Source organism: Balaenoptera ricei, chromosome 12, assembly GCF_028023285.1.
Source record: "Balaenoptera ricei isolate mBalRic1 chromosome 12, mBalRic1.hap2, whole genome shotgun sequence".
Lineage (NCBI taxonomy): Eukaryota > Metazoa > Chordata > Mammalia > Artiodactyla > Balaenopteridae > Balaenoptera > Balaenoptera ricei.
In genome coordinates this window covers 50,889,592-50,907,030 of record NC_082650.1, presented here as the reverse complement: position 1 = coordinate 50,907,030, position 17,439 = coordinate 50,889,592, and the positions used below count along the sequence as shown (strand labels likewise).

Here is a 17,439-nt window from a genome sequence, read left to right as displayed (position 1 = left end):
AAGGGACAATGAACCATTGTACCCAATACAACATATGATTTTCTTCATTCTAAAAAATAAAACTGGAAAAGTCAGCAAGACCATAACTATGGCTGTGAACATTTAATACTCACAGAAAAGTTTAATGCAATGCCCCCCAAAGAAAAGTTACACAAGTCTTTAAGAGATGTAGTAAATGAAAATGAAAACCATTCATCGATATTGAAATGCTAAATCCAAATCAGTATTAGATATAAGACACGATATACACATCTTGCCTCTTGGATGGACGCTATCGGCCAGCTCAGTGAGCTACCACATCTCTGTAAGAATCTGTGAGTGAGCGTTGCAGAAAGCCTGACTTGAAGCACACAATCGAGTCACAGCGGGCTGACGGAGAAGAGACCGGCGGAGCAGTCAGGCACGTGTTTGGGTCAGCTCTGCTCCTGGCCGAGCGGCGTGGACTGCGGCACCTGGTGGGTGGCTGGTGGCGGAGCAGGCTCCTGTGTCAGCTGTAGGTGCTGAGCCGGATCTGAAGCACTTGCTAAATGGAGCTCCCCTGTTTGCTCTTGATGGGCGTGAAGATGTTCCAGAGTTTCCTTGGAGAGTGTGATGACGTGCACTGGCTCGGTCTGTGAGGGTTCCATCTGGCTTTCAATCATATTGAGGCTTTGAATGTGTTCTGTTTGCTCCTGTTGAGCTGAAAGAATTAAGTTCTGCAGTTGCTCTGGCTGCTGCGTGAGCAGGGTGAGGTTAGCAGCCTGTTCTGCCGTCATGTTCTGGGAACTCTCTGCAGTGACGATGCTGATTCCTTGGCTGGGACCAGGCATGAAATTGATGTTATGTACAGAATCAGTTACAAGAAGCTGAATTTCCTGCTCTCCGGAGGTAGAGAGTTGATAGGGCTGTAGCTGAAGAATATTCCTGACCTCTTCAGCATTATTATTGCCGGAAACGCTGCTGGCATCGGACGCATGTTTCTCTTTGCTATGAATTTTTAAGTGAGCCTTCAAGTTGTCTAAGCGAGCAAACTGTAAGTTACACTCAGGGCAGGAGAAAGGCTTTTTGCCCGTGTGCAGAATGCAGTGTCTCCTCTTGGCACTCGAGTCAGAGAAGGATTTGCCACACACGGTACAGGAATATGGCTTTTCTCCTCTACGAGAAAGTATACATTTCATTTTAAAAACAGGAAGATCTATTTATCACTTCCTGATCATTTAGGGAGAAGCAGTCAAGAAGAGAGGAAAATCAACCTGACTGGAAGCATAAGTCATCGGTTCTCTTACTAACTTAAGTACTTGGAGCAAGTCACGCCTGCCATGGGCTTCAGTTTCTAATCTTAAGAAAAAAAAAAACAAAACAATGGCAGGGAGGGGTGTTTGAGGACAGGTGGTAGATGGGGCTGTGACGCTGGGTCAGATATGATAAAACTTGATGATTCCACAGTGTGTATTTCAGATAAGAAGGTAAATAGTAATAAATTACACACCAAGTTCTTTTTTGTTTTTAGTTCTCACAGCCAATTTTTAGATTCTAGAAGCCAAATAAATATATATGATTGATTTCAATATTAAAAATTTGAGTAGCCCCTAATTATTTGTGTTAGAAGAACTACTAAATCAAATCCGGAAATAAGTTGTGTGAACAAATAATTTATTCAGAAAATATTAAATTTAATATTTAGTTTTGATTGAAGATAAATCAAAATTTAAGAAATGACATCAATAACACAAACTTTTGCTGGCCAGAATCAGTTTTCCTGATTTGGCCTAAGTGAGGAATTTCTTTATTGAAAAGATAAAACAAAATAATAAACTGCCCAGGAAATTCTACTAGAGTAATAATTTGGGGAAAAGGACTATATAGGGAATGTATGTCACCCTACTGAATGCCAGGGTTGGATGAGGACTCCATGTGAGAAAAGGATCTGCAAAACTTTACCGATGGATCCTGATGTGGGTCTGAAGAGAACTCTTTGCTGTGAAAGATTTGCCACAGATTTCACAAGTAAATGGCTTCTCACCTAAAAAAGGGGAAAGCGTTCAGAAATATACATCCAAAATAAAACAAAAAGCAAAAACCACCCCATAGTTTCACAATATAAAAAAGAACAAAGGCAATAACACTTGAACCCTCAATAAGCATGAGTGAATGAATGAAGCACTTAGCCAGCACCTACTACGTACCTGAGCACTGTGTCCTAGGTGCCAGGAGGATACAGGGAAAGTGGGTACGGTTCTTTCCCTCAAACACTTAAACACTGAAACAAGGAGGTAAGTGATTCTACGAAGGAAACACATTCGCTCCTGTACAGTCCACCCTTAGGTAACTTACACTCCCACACTTTACTGCTTGACCTTCCCAAGGCCCCCTGAGTACTAGGGTGACTTATGGATTATTCACATTTATATCTACCTTCCCAGTGTATCCAGAACCTGACCACTTCTCACCACCTCCACTGCCACCCCTGGCCCAGGCCGCCATCACCTCCCTGCAGCAGGCTCCTCGTGAGTTTGCCCACTTCTGCTCTGCTTCTCTGTTGTCCACAATGAATGAGGCAACTGGAGTGACCCTTTACACAGTCAGATCCTATCACGCTCTGCTGCAAGTGCTTTAGCGGCTCCCCATCCCATCCAGAGATAAAAGCCAAAGCCCTGGGCCTACAAGGAACCACAGCTCTGACAGATCTGTCCACCCACTGCCACTCCTCGCCCCAAACCTGCCTAACCTCACCGGGCACTCTCCCCTGCTCACCACACAGTCTCTGGAGAGCCCCTGAACACCACACCCCAAGCAAGCCGCGCTCAGGGCCCTCGCACTCATCATCCCCTCTCCCTGGCATGTCTCCCCCAGGGTCTCCCAGTGTGGTTCACTCTCCACACTGCCTTCAAGTCTCTGCTCAAGTGTCACATTACCAGTGAGGCTTTATCACCACCCAAAGCACCGCCCCAGCACGCCTTGGTCCACTTTCCAAGTCAGTTTTCCCACAATGCTATCGCCACCTTATATACTGTATGGTATTTATTACCTATCTCTCCCATTCTTATGTAGGATGATTTGTGGGTCTGCCTACTCCTAGGACCCCAGTGCCTAGAACTGGGCCTCGCACACTGTTCCAGAAATCCTTGTTGAGTAAATGAATTTCACAGAGTGGGAACTAAGGCCCACATAAGATGTCGTGACTGCTCCAGACCCCTAGTGGGGTCTGGCAAATTTTTTTTTTAAAGAAATAAATATATCTATCTATCTATCTATCTATCTATCTATTTATGGCCGCGTTGGGTCTCTGTTATCGCGCACAGGCTTTTTCTAGTTGCGGTGAGAGGGGCCTACTTTTCATTGCGGTGCACGGACCTCTCATCGCGGTGGCTTCTCTTGTTGTGGAGCACGGGCTCTAGGCGCATGGCCTCAGTAGTTGTGGCTCACAGGCTCTAGAGCGCAGTCTCAGTAGTTGCGGCGCACGGGCTTAGTTGCTCCGCGGCGTGTGGGATCTTCCCGGACCAGGGCTCGAACCCTGCTTCACCAGGGAAGTCCCTGACAATTTTAATAAGGCTTCAACAGCATTTATTTAGCACTAGTTTATACACTGCACATACAATGACAGACTGCCATGCCCTCCAGAAATGCAACTAAGTGATCCTAATGCAGGCAAGGGAACTATGAATTTGAAAAAAAAAAAGAAAAAGAAAAAAGCAAAATCCCACTTAACTATATAACAACAAGGGATGAGTGAAGTGGGGGATGGTCAGGTAGCTTCCCTTTCACAGCATCTACTAGAAAATTCAGGTGAGATGTTTCCCCAAGTTCAATCTAGGCAGAGGACACTTGTGACAATTTGGGTGAGTCTGCATCTTTGCAGCAGTAACTCTTACCACTCCAAAGGTTAAAACCAGGCCACTGCCATTCTTTCCATGGCTTTCCAACCAGAGCTGCGTTCTATTCTGATCTCGGTTTTTCTCCCTCTCCCAATTCCAAGACTGAGTACCTGCTCTGTCCGCTCGTCACTGTAAAGTTCTGTGTGGGGAGCACATATAACAACGTTCACGTTATCATTCAATTCCATCTGGGGTTGCAACACCTCAGGGATTCTGTTGGCAAATGTTTTCAATACTGGAAATTCTTTCCAGAAATATCCTCGAGCACAGTAAGAAGGCAAATTTTCCTAGCCAACGTGAATCTGGGGAAAGTCTTCCTACTCCTCTGGTTCCTAACTTGTTCTGGTAATGGTTACACGGCTCCACTGCCTCCGGTTCACCGACACACTCCTTCTTCCTTTGCCTCAGCTCTACGAGGACGGACGGACCCTCAACAAAGCACAGGGCTGAGAAACAGAAAGGAAACAAAAGACAGGATCACAGCCTGAAAAAGATACACATGGTAATCAGGTACCGCAGCAGGGCTGCAGCTGACTAAACACTCAAATGAGTGGTATCAACAATACTGCGGAGAGGATGGGTGAGGACGAGGCAGGAGCTGGCTGGACTGGAGAGGGGCCCCATTCAGGTACTAGGATAAGCAGAATGACCACACAGCGGGTGTCGGAAATGACCACAGCGAGGACAAAGAGGGATGAGGATTCACTCTGAGGAGCCTGGGACCTAAAAGGTGAGGCCAGGCCACGAAGAGCCGTAAATTCCAGGCAGAGGACCCGTGGGACTTCTGGAAGTTTTTAGCAGAGGACAGACAGGACAAAGTACTGAGAAAATATACGTGGGGACGGTGGGTAGGGGCGGCTGTAGGAATCTGTGTAACAGTCTAAGCCACAGTGCCGAGGCCTGGACCAGGAGGTGCAGGAAGCAGACGGAGAGGAAAGAGAAAAGGTGAGGTGACAGGGCCTGGGTGGCAGCGGGGCCAGAAGGGAGTTGGTTACAGGAGGATCAGACAATGGCAATGAAAGGACAGGGCAGAGACACGAGTATGACTATAGGTTCCACCCAGGGGGATGCTGACAGAAATATTTAAGTAACTCAGAAGCTTTCCTTCCAGACCCTCTCCTCAGCTGTACATGCCACTCATCCCACGCCACTCTGGCGACCTGTGAATCCCCATCCCAGCTCCAGACGGTACCGGCTCCTGCGGGCTTGTTGGGTATCATGGCCGGGTTTCCTACCCCATTGGCTCAAACCCATGTGACCATCTTGGTTAACGCAGCAGCGTCCAGCCCCTGACCCAGCCAGGGCCGACAGTCCAGTCTGCTCCAAGTGCACATTCGACTGGCAATCTAGCTCTGTACGTTTAAATTCCTCAAACAGCTGCTTTCCTTTTCTTCAAAAATCAACAATGTTCACTGTAGAAGACTCAAATAATACTGAAAAGCACAAAGTGTACAAAAAACACTCAGAATTCCCCTGTAGATCGCCACCTCACACTGTGAGGAACACCTTTACAGGCGTCTCTGTGCACACACGCAGGTGATATACTATGTGCACCATGAGATGAGCCAGTGCATGCTGGTCTGTAACATCAAATGGGAATGGAAAATGCATCTTAAAAAAAGGGTTAAAAACAAACATTTTAAAAGGGTGTTTTGTGTTCCACTATGTATCTTGTCCAAAATTTGCCTAACTAATCCCTTACTGAGGGACATTTAGGTCACTTTTAAGCTTGTGACATTATAAACAATCCTGCTTATGATGAACATGCTTATGCAAACATCTTTTCACAACTGGACAGCTTACCTTTTGATTCATATTGCCAAAGTTCTTTCCAGGAAGTTCCCAAATTCCTTTCCCATCAACAGAACTTAAAGATGCCCATTTCCTCACATATTTGTCAATCTAACGGGCCAAAAGAAATGCACATTTCTTTTTCTCTGACAATTAATGCAGTTAACATTGTTTCAGACGTCTACTGGCCATTCCTATGTCTTTTTCTGTGATATGCCTTTCAGGTCCACCTGCCCAGTTTTCTCCTGGGGCACTCATGTTCCCATATTTGGGCTATTAACACTTCGCCACATATGCAGTGACTCTTTTTTGCTAGACTAAAAATCTCTTAAGTACATCTCTTTTGTCCACTCTCTTGATTTGAAGGCCTTCATCTTTCTTCCCCAGAGCCTGGTAACTGGCTCATCCCCAGGACCCTCCCTCTCTGACCATCCTCCTGGGGGCTGCCTGAGTCCTTTTCTATGCACGAACCAAAATATGCCTCCTCTCTGCCCAAAGTCCACCCCCCGCTTCACCAGGGGCCTGCCCCTTGTCAGCAGTCTCACTCTAGCTGTTCACCATGGAATTCCTCACTATGGCCCCCGGATGCCGGCCTCTCACATCGTCAACCCCACACATCCTGTTCCTGTCTGGAAACACCTCTTCCAGATTCCTCTGTCTGTCTAGCACTTACTCTGGCTTCAAGACTCAGGTCCTTCCTCTGGGACGCTTTCCCAGACCTTCCCAGGGCAAGTGAAACACTTCTGTCCTTATGTTCACACCTCTACTGGGGCTCGTATCACGCTGTACTGAGGTTCTTACTAGATCACATGTAGACTCTGGAAGGGTATGTTACAGTTATGGGCCCCCAGGTCTCTCAAAGTTGGGGACGAGCAACGTTAATGGATAGTCTGAAAACGTGGCTGAGATTTAGGAAGCTTCAAATCCCATCCAACAAAATGAGGCTGTGAATGAAAGCTGTGGCTCAATTAACTGTGTCACAGGCAGGGGATCTACCTGGGAGTAAGTGGGAGCCCGCAGGGGTGGATCAGTGTTTACCTAACACCACACAAGGGACAGGGACACTGGAGGGCTGGGACTCTACTGTGTGTACTGTGGTCAGAGGCCACGCACCAGGCTTCTCCATGACCTGGGCTAATTCTCTGAACTTGCCCCCAGCTCACCAAGCAATCTTGGGATCACTAACTTGGTTTGCAGGTACAGTGATGTCAGGAAGGCGGTTCTGCAGACAGCAGAAAGGTGCAGTCCCTTTGTTAAGTGAACACACTTGATGGTTTATCACTCCTTTGCTTGGCATGGCTTGGCTCAGTTCCTGGAAGCCTGACCAGCTCCAGGTATGGGGAAAAAACTGAGCTGCAGCGACCTCGTTGGCACTGCCTGTCACCTTGCTGGCATTTCAAATTGCATCCATCCCCTCGCCACTGAACATGCCCCCTAGGGAAGAAAGCACCTCTTGTTTATCTCTGATTTTTTGTGCTTGGCAAAGGATATCTAACCCAGAGAGAGTTTGCACTTAAAGAGCTGAGAAGAGACTCTTGGTTTTCTAATGGGCGTGGCCCTCTCGGCAGGACCCGCCTGTCCTGCCAGCGGCTGTTCTCACCACTGTCCGCGGAGGCTGAGCGCCAGCTCGGCCAGGCAGCCTCTCCCAAACCTTCCTCTCTGCCCGGGAAGCAGGCGAGCGGCACCCCAACTCTTTTCAACACCAATGTCGTGCATATTCTCCAGGCTAAGGACAGATGGGGCACAGTCTCTGCTTCCAAGAGCCCAATGTTTTGATGGGTTTGACCTCTTATCTCTAAGTCAGACAAACCACTTTACAGAGTCCCCGCGTCTCTCCTCTCCTACCCATCGCATCCTCCAGTTCTCTCTTCTGCTCCTCAGGGCAGCGGGTGGAGCAGAGTTTGCTGGGATCCTGGAGACAGGACTCGTGTTGCTTTCACCCCCAGTTCAAGGCCTGGTTCTCCTCAGAAAGACCAGAAGCCTCACTGACACCTTATGCTCAGAAGATGAAACGTCTCACCCTGGGCACTGCGCCACGTAACCGAGGCAGCTCAGCTCTCCTCCACCTCCGCCCTCCCGTGGGGGTTCTCTTCAGAGCCCCACACGCTGCCTACAGGCCTGTGTGTAAGCATGGGAATCTCGACCGCTGCTCGCGGTGCCCCCTGAGCTCGGACACAGATACCCAGCCGTCTCCTCCGCTCGTGCACCTGGGTGCCAAACGGCCGTCTCACGCCCCACGTGTCTAAAGTCTAACTCTCCATCTGTCCCTCCGCCTTCCCCGGGTTCTCACCCTTCCGGCCGCTTCCGCCTCCCCTCCTCTCACCCCCATATCCAATCGTGGGCCCATCACGGGAGTCTTCCTTCCGAATACATCTGGAGCTGGGGAACTCGCCGCCTCCCCACCACTGCCGCCCTGCGCCAAGCCCCTGTCCCGGCACCGCCTCCTAATGGGTCTCTCCACCCTCCTACGGGCGCCTGCACCCCTGCCTCACCCCACACGGCGGCTGCTGTGATCCTATTAAAATTCTGTGTTACATCATGTCACTCCCCGCAGTAAAGCCATCCCATTCGGAATAAAATCCAAAGTCTTTACTGTGCCTTCAGAAGTTCTTAGGCCTCAGCGCACACTAGAAAAACCTGGGGAGCTTTTAAAAATGCCAATTCCAAGGCCTCCTCCCCAGTCACTTCAATCAGAATCTCTGGGGGTGGGACCAGGCTTTGTCTTTTTTAAAGCTTCTCAGGGGGTCGAAGCACACAGCCAGGCCGGGAACCCCGTGTCACACGGGCTCCAGCAGCCTCTGATGTCCACCCACACTGCACCCTCCTACTCCCACCGCCCTGGCTCTGCCCCGGCACGACCCTGCACCTCGGTCTGCTCTGCCCGGGACGCTCTTCTCCGGGGTAGACACGACGGCTCGCTCACTCCCCACAGCACGCAGATCTCCATCCAAGCTGGCACCTCATCAGCAAGGCCTACCCGTACAAGCCCCCATGTCAAAGGGCAGCTGCCCCTCCTGCCTCCTGTCCCTGCGTTTAGTTCTTCAGAGCACTTACCCCCACCTAACAGGTTACTCACTCGCTTGTTCTTTGTCTCCTGTTTGAATGTTAACCCCTCAAGACCAGGGGCTCTGTCCATCTCAGGCAGTGCTGTATCCTCAGGGCCCACAACAGTGCCTGGTACCCAGTGCCTGGTACTGTTCAGTAAATATGTGTTAAGTGGATGAATTAAATTTCACAGAACCTATTAATGATGTCTATAGAAAGACTGTATAGAGATCCATTTTCATAAAACTCATACCCTATGAGATATTTAAGAAAGTAAATGACTTTGAGAAAAACATGTGTTTTCAAAAAAATGTCCAAAGCAACATAAAGCAATCTGATATATAATGTTGGTAGACAATTTAACAGAATCATTAAACTATCAATCTAGAATGGGAAGTTTTTCTTAGAAAAACTAACAGGTTTCTTTTTAAGAAATGTTTCTTTTTAAGAAAAGCTTCTTACCCAAAGTTCTAAAAGGCCCACATTTTTACTTTTCTGATCTTAAATGAAAGAATTTGATCTGCCCTAATTGATCCTGCCTCCTCTTCATCCTGGAAACTGATTTTTCTAGAGGTGGTGATGCTTAAGTTATAAGTACTGGTTCTAGGAGAGAAAGTGGAAAAATCCTCAGTGCCTGTGCTGCCTTAGTGTCTGTTTCGTTTTCTAAAAAATTTATCTTGATAATCTTCAATGCTGAGGTAAATTAAAATTTAAACACGCAACCTGATTCAGACTGTACTATTTTGTGGTATTAGATGAGGTTTCATTTACGAACAATGCTCAGTAAGTACGCTCCATTTTGCTAACCTACAGACATGGGATGTCCCCACAGGATTGTGCGACAGCATTCTGCCTGGGCTTTTTACGTGATCTACTTATAAAATTCCCACACAATTTACAAAAACTCAGTCTGAGGAGGGGACTCCCAGTACTTCATTTCTCGCTCCCCTAAAAACATAAAGCACACCAGAAAGACAGGGTGAGGCGGACTTTTACCCGTGTGTGTCCGTAGATGTTTCTTTAGCTGAGACACATCCATGAATTTGCGGCGGCAGTGGTTACATTCCGGTAACGAGTGGCCTTGTCGCAACAATAAAAAAAGTGTCAGTGCATATATGCTGTCCCTGCATTTCTTCAGTGATTTGTGTTAAAGCACTTCCCTGAAAAATAATCACTTTAAATATGGTACTTTAATAACACAACAATTTTTAAATTAAATTTGGTAACAGTTAATAGTTTCCTAGGCATCTCGACTCACTGCTTCCCCAACAGAGGTGGGACCCTTCCAGTCTCCCTAAGTGTGATCTCCTTTTTCCCTCAACGCACTGGTGTCACTGTGGCCAACCGATCTCAAATGATGCTCCCAATCCCCCCTTCATTTATTATCAGTTGGCAGGAAAGAAAAAAGGACAATGGGTGGAGCCAGGCTGCAGAAAGCCTGGACTGACGGCTATGGGCTGGTGACACCTCTGTCCAGGCACCACTAACAACCAACCGACTGGTGCCCTCTTAGTCACGCGGTGCCTTGAACAATACCAATTTTGCAGGGTTTCTGCGTGTGGCACCGAAACTGCAATATAGAAATTTAATATAAATCACAAGGTAGTAGAGAGTAACCCAAGGACACCAAATTTAGATTGCTTTTTAAGAACTATTTCCCTAAAAACTCATTTATCTTCTACAATATGAACCTACTGTTTCGGAAACAATTTGTATTTGCGTTTCTCCCCCAACCAATCCAAATTTTCTCTCACTTTATTGTACCTGTATGAACTCGGTAATGGCTCTTTAGTTGTCTTTTCTGGCTGAAATATTTTCCACACTGATCACATGTAAAAGACTTCTGTCCTGCCAAACAAAACACGTAAAACACTATAAAGAACTAGAATGCTCACTAATAAGGTAAGTATCCCAGTGGGCCCAGGTCCCCATTTTCTACAAATAACACAAGTGACTTGTCTACAAACCCAAATGCCTTCAGAGTCTACCACAGTAACATAAATGTGCAAAAGCATGTAAGGCAACAGGGAGTGGTGGAGACTGGGGCAGAACTGGAGAATTCAAGTTCCCCCCCAAAGGCATCCGAAGTAAAATAATTCTAAACTCTGGTGCTTGAACAAGTCATGACTGCACACTGCACTCGCGGCAGCCAGTTTATAAACCCTAGTTTAAGGCTCAACGCTGTGCAGAACTCTAAACTACGCTCTGACAGGTGCACAATTCTGTCTTTCAGTGATATCATGTGGGGAATGATACGAGGCTGAGAAAAGACCATTTAGATCACGGTAACGCCCACCCCAGGAATGGGAACCTGGTGGCAGCCGGCTCCCCGGCGCAAGCCCGCTACCTGAGTGCAGGCTCATGTGCTCCAGCAGCGAGTGCTTGGTGGTCAGAGCCTTGCTGCACACGGTGCAGGTGTACGGCCGCTCGCCTGTGTGCATCCGGGTGTGGACCTGCAGGGAGTGCTTCTGGGCAAAGCCTTTTCCACACTCATTACATTTGAAAGGTCGCTCCCCTGGAATAAGAGCCCCAGAAACATGACGTAAGCAAGAATCTGCACATCCTTCTGTCCCCTCCCAAATTAAAATGACAGTGAACAGGAGAGACAACATCAGCAATAACGGTTTGCAAGATGGAGCTAGACGAGTCCTATGCCAGCGGTGAGGAGCGCTGAGATACACACAACCTAATTTAAGACAGAGTCTCCACAAGGTCAGGAATTGGTGGCACCTGTTATCTCTGAAAATAGGGGTGAGGGAGGATAAATGACAGTCTGTTTCAAAGGTAGTTAGGCACCCCAGGTCCAGTCTCCTACTCCATGTAACCAGGAGACTGACCCTCTCCTCAGCAGAAGATGGAGATTGTTCTCTGAAGAGGGTAAATCAGATGAAGGACCTCTGGACTAGGGGTCCCCGGGTTAGAGGTCTCCTAGCGCAGTGGAGTGCCACTACCACAGGGAGAGCAAGTCAAAGTTTACATCTGGGATGAGACTCCCCCCAGCCTTCTGCCCCCTCCTGCGCTAGATGCTGGCAGCCAGGCCCACAGCCTCCAGGTGGGACGTGGAGCATCCTCTCCTGGAATGCGAAGGGCCAGCGGTAAGAGAGCTGAAAATGTGATGCCGGATATCAGCAAGATGCCTACAGGCCCTGTCTACATCTGCAGTGTTGCCAGTAGCTTTTAGCAAACCATTCTTGCATGTAATCAAATATGATTAAAAAAAAATCACCAGACAGTCAAGGAAGGCCTTTAGTAGTAGAAATAGATACCAAAACGGATAAGAGAAAAAGCAACTTGCAGAAAACAGAGACTGCCCAGAGTGAAGAAAGCATTAAAAATTAACAAATAGGGCTTCCCTGGTGGCACAGTGGTTGAGAATCCGCCTGCCAATGCAGGGGACACGGGTTCGAGCCCTGGTCTGGGAAGATCCCACATGCCGCGGAGTAACTAGGCCCGTGAGCCACAATTACTGAGCCTGCGCGTCTGGAGCCTGTGCTCCGCAACAAGAGAGGCCGCGATAGTGAGAGGTCCGCGCACCGCGATGAAGAGTGGCCCCCACTTGCCGCAACTGGAGAAAGCCCTCGCACAGAAACAAAGACCCAACACAGCCATAAAATAAAATAAATAAATAAATTAAAAAAAAAAAAAACTTAAAAAAAAAAAAAAGAATAAGAAAGAAAATGATCCTAACTTTAAAAAAAAAAAAAAATTAACAAATAAGTAAATGTTGTTATTAACAGGTTCACAGAGGATTCTAATTAAAAACAAACAAAAAAAGAATTTAAAGGACAAAAGAGCTCCTAGAAGTAAAGAAAAATAAGAGTAGAAACAGAAAAACAATAAAAGTTGAAAGATAAAGTGGAAATCTCCCAAAAAGTAGAGCAGAAAGAGGTGGAAAACAGGAGACAAAAGATAAGAAAATTAGAGGATGAGTCCAGGAGGTGCAACATCCAAACAGGAGGAGTTCCAGAAGGAGAGAGCAGAGCAAACAGAGGGGAATCATCTATGAAATAATTCAGGAAATTCTTCTGGAACTAAAAGGTGGTTTTCCAGACTGTATGGATCTACTGGTAACCACTCAAATGGAAGAAAAGAGACCCATACTAAAGTGATTCAATGCAAAATTGCAGAAACCACGGGGAAAAGGGAAGATGCTACACGCTGTTTTCCTTAATGAATCTTGTAGAACTACTTAACTCCTTAAACTAGCCTCTGTCACAGTTCAACAAATATTTCTCAAGTGTCTATTGTGTTCAAAGAACCAAAATTCAGGGTTCTCAGTCTATCTGTACTTGAAATCTCCGGGGGGCTTTTAAAAACACCAACACTCCAGGCAATGAAATCAGAAGCTCCGGGGCTGGGACCCAGGCCCTGGTAGTTTCAGAAGCTCCCTCGGAGACTGTAACATGCAGCCAGGCTGAGAACCCCACTGCTGGATGCTGCCAGGTCATAAGACAGCAGGCTGCTGGATGACAGAAGTTTTAAGTACCAGACCCTATACGTATGCTTACAATTAGGTTGAGGGGTAGATTACAGGTATATAAGTACAGCCTGACCCAAAGCAGAGTGAGTTAGGTACATGAGAGAGAGCTCAAAGGAGGAGGGATTTCCGGCTAGGGCTGCACTGTCCGCCTAGCCTCCACCTGAATGGTGGCTATTCAAATTAATTAACATAAAATATTCAGTTCTTTAGTCACACTCACCACATGTCAAGTGCTCAAAATACACAAGTGGCTAGTGGCCACCAAAATGGACAGCATAGATATAGAACATTTCCATCCTCACAAAAGAGCTATTGGCCAGCACGGGGCTGGAGGGACCAAAAAGGAAAAGACATTTACAGCTAGATGGCTGAGTGAGAGAGCTGTCCAGACAGATCTGGGCAAAAACACAGCTGTGGTCAAGATGAGGAATCTTCAAGAATCATAAAGCATATTAAATTTGGCTACAGCTTGATTCCTGGACATTCAAGCCTTGAACCAACAACTTCAAATAAGTAGAGAGGTTCTGGAATCAGGTTCCTTGGGTTCAAATCCCACCTGTTACTATATGGATGCCCTGGGCAAGTTACCTTCAGCTTTCTAGACTTAAGTCTTTTCATCTGCACAGTATTAACTGTCTCACAGGACTGTTGTGAGAATTCAACGCAATAACATGTATACATTATTACAATGCCCATCACATAGACATTGCACAATAAATGAAAGCTGTTATTATTGTTACTTCTCCAAAACACATTCCAATAAGCTGTGAAAGAGTAATTACCCGTGTGGCTTCTCTGGTGGATTGCTAAAAAGTGATTATACTTAAACACTTTGCCACAGTCTTTACAACGGGCCTCAGGGCCACCGGGGCGCTTCCTCCTTCCACAGACCCTCTTGGCTGAACCCTGGTCGTCTTCATCCCCAACAAGTTTGTAATCTTTCAGTTTGACGGACCTCCGAATCCTCCGCTTGCTGCACCGATTCTGGTTGTCCTGCCCATCCTGGGTCTTGGGATCACAGTTCTCATCTTTTTCAGCTGGCATTTCCTCCCCTCCACCTGGCTCACAAGCCGGCTCAGATTCTTCCAATTCTTTTGCTGGCATCTGTTCATTCAGTACACCATCGTCTCCCTCTTTAACCACAAAGTTTTGTCTATTCTGAACTGAATTGTTCACTCTCAACTGTATTTCTTCCTCTGCAGCCAGTTCTGATTTCCCCTCCTGCAGACTGTTGACTTTTCTTGGTCTTCCCCGTTTCCGCTTTGGATGATCATTTTTCTTATTAGAAATAACAACCACTGGAGCACCAGCTGTGTTCAAAGTCGGTGGCTTTGGGGAGCTATGATTATTTTGAAAGTCTGTGTAAGCCTTTACCAGGTCATAGACTTTTAAGAACTGGGCAGTAGCCAAGATTTGTTCTGTACTTTTCTCACTGGCCTGGAGACAACCCGTGTAGATAAATTCCAGCAGGATACTAAATGTGTCGGCAACCATGCCTTCCAGCATATAAATGGACTGGCCAATCTCCCCCTCTTCAGCAAACATCATTGAGAAGTATTCACTACTGGCAGCAAGTAAGGCTTTGTGGGCCCGGAAATGCACATTCTCCACGATTAAAGTAATGTCACAGAGGAAGCCTTTCTTCCTCTGGTCCTCGAAACTGGCCAGGATGGTGTCACTGTGAGTGTCTGAGTGTACAACCAGCTGCCCAGAAGGCTCTGATGATGTTTCTGCCATTTTCTTTAGAAGCCCAAGAAGAATTAAACCTGAAATAAGAAAATAATGTTTAAAAAGGAAGAGGCATTCTCTAACAAGATTAATCCCAGCCCAAAGGAACCTACTAGTCACTTCACTTTGTTGGCTAAATTTCATCATTTACCACTTTTAAAAGACTATTTAAAAACTTAGCTTTGGGTTCTCATTCCTATTGTACCATTACCCAGCTGGGTGAACTTCCGACATCCACGTGACCTCTCAGGGTCTGTTTTCTGCTCTGTAAAATGAAGGAATTGGGATCAACCATCTCTAAAGTCCTTCCCTGCACTAACTTTCCATAGTTGCATAAATATCAGAATGAAAACTACAGTGTCGTCGATTTTACATATTATTAGCCATTTTGCCTGTGACACAAAAGTAGAAAGAGCGAAGAAAAACGAAGTGAATTGGGGTAGCTGCAATGAAGTAATAATAACGTAAGGCACATCCGGCCTCCCTCTGGAAAGGCGGCGCGGACCGCCCAGGCTGGCGCCCAACGGTGCGGGGAGCTGCGGGAGGGCGAGTCCCCGGAGCCCGCCGAGCTGGGAGCGGGCCGCCGGGGAGGCCCCTACCTCCGACCCTGGACCTCTCGGGCCGGGCCCGGGAGCTGCCGGCTGGGGAGGGGTCGACACGGCCGCGGTGCCGCGCCACCGACGGATGGCCAGTGGCGGACCTACCTCTCCGGACGCCCAGCAGAGTCCAGATCGCGGGTGGCCCACCCGGGGCCTGGCGGGCGCACCCACGCCGGGCCCGCCCAGGCCCCCAGCTCCGCCCGGTAAGCCGCTGCCGTCTCTGCGCCGCGCGGCTTCTGCCCCTGCGCCGCCGCCGTCGCCGCAGCCAACACGGAAGCGCCGGCGCTGGGACCCGCCTGCGCGGACGCCGGACCACGTGGCCCGCGGAGGCGCCCGGGGGCGGGGCGGGGTGGAGTGGAGCCTGAGGTCCCCCGGAGGCGCCGCCAGCAGAGTCCTGGCAGGTCTGGTGTTTGCGGTTAGTGGGGGGCGGCGGGCAGTAGCGGCGTTGTCCTCTGCAGTTATGGAAGTTTTATATCCTATTAGCTGCTCACTGACACCTTAATCAGTTTTGTCTTTTCTCCTTTCTGGACGCTGAAGCCGGCTTTCAGGACTCTGTGTGCCGAATGAATGAAAGCGCCTTTACATTCACCGTCATCATCGCCTTTACATTCACCGTCATCATCAGCATCAAAACCATCATCCAATGCCTGAGTCCAAGGGCGTGAAGAGAGCGCTGCAGTTAAACAGATCTGGGTACTGAGTGATCTTGATCAAGTTACTTATCCTCTCAACCTTGTTTACCTTACTTGTGAAATGGAGAAGTTGACACCAGTGCCAACACTGGGTGGCTGTGGGGTAAACAAGATTAAGTATGAAATGGGCTTAATTGTTTAATTCATGTCTACTATCATTAAAATGATCATTATTGTTCGGACTTTCAGCATCTTTCTTCAGTAGACTATTAAGGGTTTCTAACTAGCCTAAGTTGCAGTGTTGTTCCCTCCAATACACGGGAATACAGGAGATCTTTCCAAATGCAAATCACATCCAGAGACTGAAGTTACTGCCCTGCTTGGGATCCATTGTGGCTCCTTTGTACCCTCCTGATAAAGGCCTAGCTTCTGGATATGGCCTACAAGCCCCACCCCAATTCAGTCCCCTCCTACTTCTCTCTCCAATTATTTCAGCATTTTCCCTCAACTTATGCTTCACTAACACCTAATTGTTTATAATTTATACCCCCCAACACACCCTTCCAGATCCCCAGCTTGCCATCTCTAGTCTCCAAGAATTTGAAACTGTGGGCATAATTACCTCCCAGCTCTTTAAAAATTTTACTAGTTTTTATTAAAATTAGCCTCTTCTTTGACATTTCCCCCATTGTCCTGAATTGCCTCTAAACCCCAGGATTTTCGGAGTCCAACCACTGATCATTTTACTGTCTCCATAGTTTTGTCTTTCCCAGAATGTCATATAGCTGGAATGATATGGTATGTAGCCTTTTCAGATTAGCTTCGTTCACATAGTGATATGCATTGAAGTTTCCTCCATATCTTTTCATGGCTTGATAGCTCATTTCTTTTGAATAACATTCCATTGTCTGAATGTACCACGGGTTGTTTGTTTGTTTTTTTTTTCCTTTTGGCCCTGCAGCATGTGGGATCTTAGTTTCCCAACCAGGGATGGAACCCATGCCCTCAGCAGTGGAAGCACAGAGTCCTAACCACTGGACCACCAGGGAATTCCCTTGATGTACCACAGTTTATCCATTCACCTAATGAAAGAAGTCTTGGTTACTTCCAAGCTTTGCCAATTATGAATAGGGCTGCTCTAAGCATCTTGTGTGTGTGTGTGTGTGTGTGTGTGTGTGTGTGTGTGTTTACACATAAGTTTTCAACTCATCTGGGTAAATACCAAGGAGTGCTACTGCTGGATCATATGGTAAAAGTATGTTTAGTTTTGTGAGAAACTGACAAGGCATCTTTCAAAGTGACTGCACCGT

General features: G+C 47.4%; 1 protein-coding gene across 5 annotated transcripts; it reads right to left on the bottom strand.

Moving 5' to 3' along the window:
* Positions 1-95: 95 nt before the first annotated feature.
* ZBTB24 (zinc finger and BTB domain containing 24) lies at positions 96-15,737 on the bottom strand. Of its 5 annotated transcripts, XM_059941423.1 has the most exons (7): positions 15,603-15,737; positions 13,953-14,936; positions 11,038-11,205; positions 10,455-10,538; positions 9,687-9,770; positions 1,921-2,002; positions 96-1,134 (listed from the first exon to the last, which is right to left on the bottom strand). In XM_059941423.1, exons 2-7 carry the CDS (start codon positions 14,905-14,907, stop codon positions 414-416), a joined length of 2,094 nt encoding a protein of 697 aa, XP_059797406.1. In that variant the 5' UTR covers positions 14,908-14,936; positions 15,603-15,737; the 3' UTR covers positions 96-413. The 5 variants fall into 5 exon arrangements, 3 of the variants coding, with proteins under 3 accessions (XP_059797406.1, XP_059797407.1, XP_059797408.1); XR_009506188.1 differs by lacking the exons at positions 96-1,134; positions 1,921-2,002 and having other exon boundaries at positions 10,455-10,533; XR_009506189.1 differs by lacking the exons at positions 96-1,134; positions 1,921-2,002 and having other exon boundaries at positions 9,766-9,850; positions 10,455-10,533.
* Between the last annotated feature and the right edge of the window lie 1,702 nt (positions 15,738-17,439).